Source organism: Etheostoma spectabile, chromosome 12, assembly GCF_008692095.1.
Source record: "Etheostoma spectabile isolate EspeVRDwgs_2016 chromosome 12, UIUC_Espe_1.0, whole genome shotgun sequence".
NCBI classification, from domain to species: domain Eukaryota; kingdom Metazoa; phylum Chordata; class Actinopteri; order Perciformes; family Percidae; genus Etheostoma; species Etheostoma spectabile.
Window position 1 is genome coordinate 32,099,309 of NC_045744.1, and position 9,542 is coordinate 32,108,850.

The window sequence follows — 9,542 nt, forward strand, 5'->3', positions numbered from 1 at the left end:
TGGGGAAAAAAAGAAGAAAAAAAAAGAAGTCACTGTGCCTTCCATATGTATGTTTAACATTAAAGCACAATGTATAAATGATATATATTCAGCCCAGTTTAAAATGCAACTAAATTGTATACATTATATGCTGTAGGGGGCCCTACTCAGTCTCTCTTTCAACTTAGGGGTACCGGGACTAAAAAGAAACGTTGAAGACCCCTGATCTAGATTACACTATTACTGCAGACGTAGGTGGAGGCTGGGGGTGTGGTCTGGACCAGCAGCCCCTTTGCTCATTTGAAAGCCATGATGTCGGTCTCTCATGGGTGGGCCAAATTCTCTGGGTGGGCAAAGCAGAGACAGGGGAGGTAACCTAGCGTGTGCTTTTACCCTTTTAGACATTTACCCACATCGGGAGAGGTGGGAAGTACATTTTTAAGCAAGGTTTTGAGGTACTGGTTCTTTATGTCAGTATTTTAATTTTAGGATATATTCTACTTTTGCCCCTTATGCAGTAATAAGGGGCAAGTTTCCAAATCGGCCCATCTGAGTTTTCATTTTCTCAAAGGCAGAGCCGAATGCCCAGGGCTCGGTTTACACCCATCACCATTTCTAGCCACTGGGGGGGGGCTGGGGAAACGCATTTTAACATAAAAAAAAAACCTCATAAAAAGATACATTTTAATGCCATGGGCCCTTTAAGAGTCTATGGAAACCCTGATTAGTAGTAGCAGTAGCGATCAGTGTGCTATTAGTAATAGTTTGCAACACGAATGCAGACCATCTGTAGAGAACATGCATACATCCCAGGCATATATCTGTCCTTGTCACTCCCTGCAGCTCAGCACAGCAGAGATTCCTTAAAGAGTGACAACCCACCAAGGGAACGTACGCGGTCTACAGAGGACACATGTCAGCTGCGTTTGTCTGCCTCACATGCGTCTGACAGAACAGATACGCTTGTATTTTAGTCAATATAGTTGTTTACACCTGCTGCGTGACAGTTTCACTTGCACTGCAGCATGTGACAGCTACCTGATCTGTCTTTTTTGGCTTAAAGTCTATTTTCTTCCATCCTAACTACAGTGAATGTGTTTCTGAACCGTGAGCACTGCCAAAACGCATCTTAGACAATGGCAGTGCTGTGGCTGAACACATCTGGTGTGACGCTGATACAGGACTGAACTGAAGCTGCTGCTCTGCAGGTGAATGACTACATCATATCCGTTTCAAGAAGAAAAAAAAAACAGACAGAAAGCAGAACATACATGCTATGTGCTTCTTTAGGAATTAAATTAATGTCAGACTGACTGACTTGTGATGTGCATTCCTTTTAAAAAACAATGAGTTGTTAGAAATGTTAATGTATATTGTATCTAGACGTGTATTATTCAACTTTTGTTTTTGTTAAAGATGGAAAACAAAATCCCAATACTCAATACTAAAGAATAATAAATCATAAATTGAAAAACCACAATACAATTGGCACCTGTGTATCCTGAAAGAATTGAACCTGGACAAAGGCATATTGTTCTAGCCCTATTAAAAAGATACTTTGCCGATTTCAATTCAGCTCTGTGTCATCTATGTGTGGGCAGGGTGTTTAAATGAAGGGTGTGTGGCTTCCCTCCATGGCAGCAGCACACGGAGCTCAGAGCAGCCGAGGTTGAAGAACCGCCAGATGATGCAAAACACATAATGGAGGTCTGCGACATGACGCGCTGTGTCAGGTTTCAGCTCCGAGCGCCGTCAGCTGGCGCCACAGAGGAAAGTCACCCTTTTTCTGTGTATTGATTAGATATTACAGCTGACAGATGAAAGCTGAACACAGACCCTTGTGGCATCTGACAGGAGCAGCACATATAGAAGGCCTGGATCACAGCACTGAGCCGACTGGCCGTCATGGAGATGACGTCCTCCCCGTCGGCGTACACCTCTGTTTCCATGGCGGTCTGAGCGTCCAGCAAGGAGGGCAGCTTCGGTGTGGAGCCGGAGTGGTCGACCTCCCGCTGTTTGAGAAGCAGAGAGGCTATTTCGCTGCTGCTGGAGGAGGGGGAAGAAGGGTTCTTCCGGTTCCTGTCCAGCTCTGTGGAGATAAGCACCAGCCACTCGTCCAGGGAGTGCCACAGCAGCTCCATTGGCTGCAAAGAGACCGACAGAGGTGAGAGGCACACAGGATCACAGGGAAAAAAACAAAGGGATTGATCCACGAAAACATGACAAGAGAGGAGTGACACTGGCCTTCAAGGGGTCTGCAGGTTTTTTTTTTGTTTTGTATTTTAAAAGCTTCATTCAGGCTTTAGCACATTTTTCATGTTGTCTGGGACTGAGTTAAGAGTAATGTCCGGAAATTGACCTTCGTCCAACTAAGAACAAGCCAGGTAAGTTCTGACTGAACATTATCAGGATTTTCAAGGCCCTGAAGAGCCCATGTCAGGTGCACCAGCATAGAAGTTTGCTTTTGATGGGTCGGTTCATCCAAATTACAAAAATACATATTTCCTTGCTTACCTCTTGTGCTGTCTAGGGACAGAGAGTTGTGTTTTATTTGACCAAGTTTTGGAATACTTGTCTCAGACTATTTTTGCCTCCACATTGATACAATGGCAACAGTAACATCTCATTCCAGAAGCAGTGTCCTTGTTTCTCTGTATAATCCACATTCTGTGGTCTGTAGTTAATTGTAACTACTTTCTATGGAAGAAATAGTTCCGGTATTTGGGTGGAGGCAGAAATCTGAAAGGCAAGTGTCTCAAAACTAAATAAAACCAGAACTATCTGCATGGCTATATGTGTTTTTTGTTACTTGGGTGAACAAACCCTTGTCCTGTGTGACTAGAAGGTTTATGCCAGAGAAGAATCCAATAAAGTCCTACTACAATATATTTTGGAAAGGTTATTTGTAGAATCATTACATGTTCCACATCAGCAGTAAAATGAGAGTGATTTTATTCTGGTTTGCTTTCTTTTCTTAAAAGGACCATTTCACTATTTTTCAACCTACACCCTATTTTCCCATGCATTGGTGTCCAAGTGACTAATGTGAACTAAAATCTTTAAAATTGGTCCAGTATTGAGTGAGAATGCTGTAACAGGCTGCCATGTTACATACTGCAAAGTAGGGCTGGGCAATAGAGAGTTAATCAGATATCACGATATTCTTGACCAAATACCTAGATATCGATATTGCGGCGATATTCTAGGATTGACAGTTGGTGCTTTCAAAAAATATCTTCACACTTACATTTTAGATAAATACTCATCAGTAACGTGTAAATAATGTCTAAGTAGAGAAAAGGCAAATAATAAAAGTACATAAATTTACTGTAATGCAGCCTTTAAAACCAGGAAAAGACAACACTTGTATCATATCACGATATTACGATATCCAAAAATCTAAGACGATAGCTACATCACGATGTTGATATAATATCAATGTATTGCCCAGCCCTGCTGCAAAGTAATATTATATAGTTCAAATGCGCACAATCAATGTCCTGAATGTCCACTAAGAGTGCTGTTTTTGCCACGGAGGCTCAGATTGTTATTCTAAGTGTCTGACAACATGATGGAGAGGATCCCTACAGACATAGACCTTTCTGTTAAAGAGTAAATTCCTTTTCTTTAACCAGTAACAGCCCCAAAATCACCAACACCAAACTCACCAGACTCCATTTGAATAAACAGTACCTTTATAGAGCTTGCATATTTTCACATGTAACTGGTTGAAGTAAGGGTTTATTTCAACCCAAACCAGAGTGATGATTGTTGGAACAGTGGAAAAACAAAGATTCAGTCGACTTTGAATGAAGTGTCATTTACGTTGATACAATCACTGTTAAATGTTAAACAAACTGTTACACAGTGGGTTCGGCGATAGCGATTTTGGAGAGGTTTCATGTTAAACAAAAAGGATTTCACTCTTTGAAAGGTTGATCTTTGCGGGGACTCCTGTCACACACACTTAGAATAATAATCTGCCTGTTAGGGGCAAAACGGCACTTTTAGTGGACGTAAATTGAAGCTGCGTGATTAGCCATTAATATTACGTTGCAGCTTGTTTCACCGCTGCTGACTGCAGCTGTCTGGCTTAATACTTGTCCACATTCAAAGATTGTTGTTCCCATCAGTCACTTACAATTACACAATAACATCAAAAAATAGGGTCTAGTTTGAAAAAAAATGAATGAAGTTATCCTTTAATTTAATCAAAGAGCCTTTACAGTTAGCAAATGGACGTGCAGCCATGTGCCATAGATAGAAAGCCCAAACACTACAGTAGCAAATTCCTCCTCTCGGTGTGTTAAAAGAATTTTAAAAGTGAAATTGAACAGAATGTTAATGCAAATCCAACAATCACACAATTCTAACCCCAAAAGGATGAAAACTCTATTTAGTGTTGGGCAATATTAGTATACGGTATATACAAGCGTATACAGTATATACAGTGTACTATAAAATGTTTCCTAGACTTTGCAAATCCTTTCTATACCCAGGTCATGCTGCTTTACCATTTTTTGATGTGTCATGTGATATCAGGCAGTGTTACAAACCATTGAGCAGGGATTATGCTTTATGACAATATTAGAATTACAGGATTGGAAGCACCGTGATAGATTTAAATTCTTAAATAAATACATTATTATAGATGACAATGTCATGACATGCATCTCAAACTCTAAAGTGACATGTAGTATGAAAGCAGATTTTATACATACTGCCCAACCCTAACCCTGTCCACACACACACACGCACACGCACACGCACACACACGCCAATAATTTTCCAACATTAAATCATTAAAACACCCAGCTACCAATTGTGATGGTAAGTAAGATTATAAGATTGCATGGTTCCAGAGATTTCCCAAAGTTCAACATGTCAATGCATTTGACATGCAAAGGTTTATGATTGCTGCTGCAAATGATAAAAATGTCCATGGCTCACATCAAAGACAGCAGAACCTGTCCAGGAACATTCATCTTTTTGTACCGTCTCCACAGCCATCTGTCTCGCACACATCTGCAACCAATGGAGTCAATTCTTATTGGTGCTGTTTTAGTTGAAAGGATATACAGTCAAGACAGTATGATCATGTGCCAGTATTACCAGCTATCTTCCAATAAAAGAAGCAATTGACTAGAAAAAGTTCCACTATTGCCCCAGTGCTGTTTTTGATACTACCACCAGGACTTGCCAAAGCTGGACATTTTTAAAGGTCCCATGGCATGAAAATGTCACTTGATGAGGTTTTCTAACATTAATATGAGGTCCCCCAGCCTGCCTATGGTCCCCCAGCAGCTAGAAATGGCGATAGGTGTAAACCGAGCCCTGGGTATCCTGCTCTGCTTCAGAGAAAATGAAAGCTCAGGTGGGCCGATCTGGAATCTTGCCCCTTATGAGGTCATAAGGGGCAATGTTACCTCCCCTTTCTCTGCTTTGCCCACCCAGAGAATTTGGCCCACCCATAAGAGAGAGACATCATGGCTCTCAAACAAACAAAGTGGGAGTTGGTCAAGGCCACACCCCCAGCCTCCACCTTGCAACCCACCCCCCTCAATAGCTACAGACACAGAAATGGCACAAAAAAAAGATACAGTAATCAATGTTTTCATTTAAACACAGGCTCAGGTGACTATGTGTTCTATGAAAGAAGTCACTCATAGAGACAAACCCATAAAAAGAATTATCACCAATTCTGCAGCTTTGTGGACTTTTTTGGAGCCTTTGAGCTCATTGTTTTGGTTTGCTCTCACCGCTCTCAGTAAACTCAAAAGCTAAAAGTCAGTACTTAAACCACTGAATGATTGTTTTATTTCAAATTCCTATGCTCCAAAAGCTGGAACATGCCTGGTATGGTCAATAGTGATATTTGAGAGTTTAAATAAAATTGATTGTATTATTCTTTTTTTTTTTTTTACATTTTTGATATTGATCACATAAATGTGGTGCTTAAAGATTAGTGACTAAGGTAGTAAGCAGGACATACTACAGTGTAAAAATTAACATGTTGGTGCTCTCTGGTGGACAAACTATGCATTGGAGACATGGTTTCTAAATTAACTCATTTCTTGGATATTTCTGCAGGGACATTTCTTGTTAATTGTTGGCCAACGTATACTGCATGCTGATCCTTCATAATTCATAGTGCGCTAATAAAGATGTAGACAGCTTCTCTCTCCCCTCAATAAGATTATTAATGTCTCCTCCAATATATTTGTCTGAAGAACAATTATTTTAAGCTGTATTAAAGTTAACAGCCTCTGGATTTTTTCATTTGTCATATTGTTTTACTTCTCAATTGTTGTCACCTGTGAATGATGATTACTCTAATGTTCCCTGAATAGACATTAAGAATTTGCACTTGTGCACGCGCCCACAAATTAACGTTTTGTTTTTTTATTCATTTTTAGTTTTTTAAAAATATTGTTGACACATTTTCAGAAGTTTTTGTCACTTTTTTAATGCACTTTTTCAACATTTTCAATGCTATTTTTCCACTAACACCAACTTATAACCACTAGTTTTACACTTATTTTTGGAATAAGTGGTCAATACATTTCATTTATAGGAAATTATAGCTAATTTTGAAATTATTATTTTGACTACCATAATTAATATTAGAGGAACCTGTGTTGATGGATAATCACAGACATGTATCTCAAAGTTTAGTCAAGTTTTAAACCCATTTCAATTTTTTCAAATGATATAAAATTGAATACCCAAAATTCAATGCAAGTAGTGATTAAGTATTGTACTTAACATTTTGTTTTTTAATTTGGTTAAAAAGAAACCCAGATTTCTCTTATAGAAGTTTTGAGAACGGGAATTTGAGCCGAGGACAGGGTTAAAATAATTGCCATGATGTTTTGTGTTATTTGGATGTGCATACTTTCATTAAATATCACAGAAGTAAGCATTAACCAATGTATCATTTAAAAGTAGAATTGGTGATTATCCGTTTTGGTGGAATTAAGTAAAAAAAAAATAAAAAAAAAATCTTTTTGTTGCCATTTTAATCTCACACTTTTGCAAATAACACAGAGCATTCACTACTTCCATCCCGGCAGCCTACTCGGCGGTTCTTACAGCACCTACAGATCAAAATGTACTGGAAATCCAGCTCCTACTAACCTTAAAGACCTGGCTGCGAGGCGTCTTGTTGCCATTGTAGCCCATGTCGTTGCCATTGTTGGGTGAAGAAGGCCCCAGGCGAAACACATGGCAGAAAATACGAACGATTCTCAGCAGACTCTTCATCTGAGCTTCATAACTGCTGGACAGGCTGAGGATGGACAGAGGTGAAATGAGCAACTGTCAAACATCCATTTGTAATGCAGCTACACAAAATCCGGCACACTGACAGAGATAAGACAGGTGCAATGTAGGGAGGCATATACTAGATAAAATGTTTGTCTCTTCATAGTCGTCAGATTCATCTCCCAATCCTTAAGGAACTGGCTCAGGTTTGCCCTGGGCCAGCTCTTAGTTATGCTGTCATAGTTTTAGACTGCCGGGGGACTTCCTTTGACACACCGAGCTCCTCTCTCCTCTCTATTTCCATCTGTGTGCATCCATGTCCCAGAAATGCTTCTTACTAACTTAGCTCTGGGGAGCTTATTCCCCGGAGTCCTTATGTTTTTTCGCCTCACAGTTTTCCTTGGATTAGCGTGGCACTTAAATCATGGCTGCAGCTTTTAAATATCATAAAATGACCTAAAAGCTGCTGAATACAAGTTGGGATAAAAGAGAACATTTGGAAAAATCAAAGTTTTCTATGAAGACAGCACAATGGAAAGCGTTCAAAAATGCACTGAGATGCTTTGTGAATCAGCCAATCAGAGTGCAGTCTGAGGTAAGAGGAAGCCCTGCTATGTCCTGCTACACCCTGCTACGCCCTGCAGTGCCCTGCTACGTCATGCCCTACTACAGCTACTATTTCTAGTCATAATTCCATTATCTTTATTGTGACTATTAATGCCTCTGTGCATCACACCCCCAACCGGCCCCGTCAGACACCGCCTACCAAGAACCTGGGTCTGTCCGAGGTTTCTCCCTAAAAGGGAGTGAAGCTGGGTGTCTCAACCGTTTATCCATTCTTTTAGCTAACTAGTTAAACTGTTAGTCAGTACTTTTAATTAAATGTAAATGGACTGTTCTTACATAGTGTTTTTCTAGTCTGAACAACTACTCAAAAGCACTTTTACATAGTACAGGAACCATTCACCAGAGATGGGAAGTAACGAAGTACAAATACTTCGTTACTGTCCTCAAGTAGATTTTTCTGATATTTTTACTTTACTTTACTATTTATTTTTGTGCCGACTTTTTACTTCTACTCTTTACATTTTAACACAAATATCGGTACTTTCTACTCCTTACATTTTACAAAATTGGCTCGTTACTTTAGTTTTTACAAGAGGTTGTCATGTCGGACAATAGCGCGGACACGCGCCAACACTGCGAGCGGGTGCGCGCGCCACACGGAGAAAAAAGGAAGAGAAATGAAAAGGGGACTAGCTGTCCGGAGGATAACCAGCTGAGATTGAGTGTGTGCGTCTTTGAGAACTGTAAGTCGTATAACTCATGTTGTCAGTTCACTTAAGCCTGTTACTGGTCTATAGTTCTTCACATTTAAAGTAAGTTAGCTAGTGGTTTTGGTGTGTTCTTCACCTGTTAGCTAGGTTGCACGTTGATGTTAATGAAGCATCAACCGTTTCACCAGCTTTATTCGCATGAGTTTTTTTTTTTTTACCGAACTTCAGATTCTGTAATTCAATTGACAAGTGGATGGAAACTTAGCCATAGAGAAGTTGTCTCCGTCTGTTTTAACAGACACACCTGGGGCCAAGTTGGACACCAGAATCAGCTTTAATCCAGTCCTAATCTAGTCCTCAACTTTCACATCATTTCACTGGAGTTATCCTTATTATTGTTTACGTTATCAATACCATATTCAATCTAAATAGATGGGAATACATCTACTGTACGTTGCATTTGACGCACGACTAAGACAACTCAACAGATTCAGCATTCTGCATTAATTTACAGCCAATCATTGAGGCCTGATGGCGCTAACGTTAGCACATAGTAGTATGGATGGCGCTAACGTTAACACATAATATGGATGGCGCTAACGTTAACACATAATATGGATGGCGCTAATGTTAACACATAGTAGTATGGATGGTGCTAACGTTAGCACATAGTAGTATGGATGGTGTTAACGTTAGCACATAGTAGTATGGATGTGTTAACGTTAGCACATAGTAGTATGGATGGTGTTAACGTTAGCACATAGTAGTATGGATGGCAACATGATTGAAAATGAAGAAAACAGCAAGACATTCCCATCATCCTCAACCTTATCTGAGAGAGATGTTTGAGAGTAGACATCAAGAAGGACTCCTGGCCAATGTGGTGGGGAACTTCTTCATTAATGTCTGTTTAATCATTCCTATTTTAATCCTTTATTTTATTTCCAGAAGCCGTATTTGAGCAAACACATAAATTTAGATTCATTTTTATCTTAGGGGGAAAGATTAAAAATAGAAACTGGA

General features: G+C 39.8%; 1 protein-coding gene across 2 annotated transcripts in view; it reads right to left on the reverse strand.

Moving 5' to 3' along the window:
* The window catches only part of hace1 (HECT domain and ankyrin repeat containing E3 ubiquitin protein ligase 1), a 52,395-nt gene that overhangs the window by 18,602 nt on the left and 24,251 nt on the right, over positions 1-9,542 (reverse strand). The window contains exons 11-13 of one of the 2 annotated variants that reach the window (XM_032530413.1): positions 7,117-7,267; positions 4,930-5,004; positions 1,816-2,123 (exon numbers count right to left, since the gene is read on the reverse strand). In XM_032530413.1, coding sequence (XP_032386304.1) covers positions 1,816-2,123; positions 4,930-5,004; positions 7,117-7,267 — 534 coding nt within the window. The remainder of the gene's footprint in view (positions 1-1,815; positions 2,124-4,929; positions 5,005-7,116; positions 7,268-9,542) is intronic. The other variant, XM_032530414.1, reaches the window with a different exon arrangement.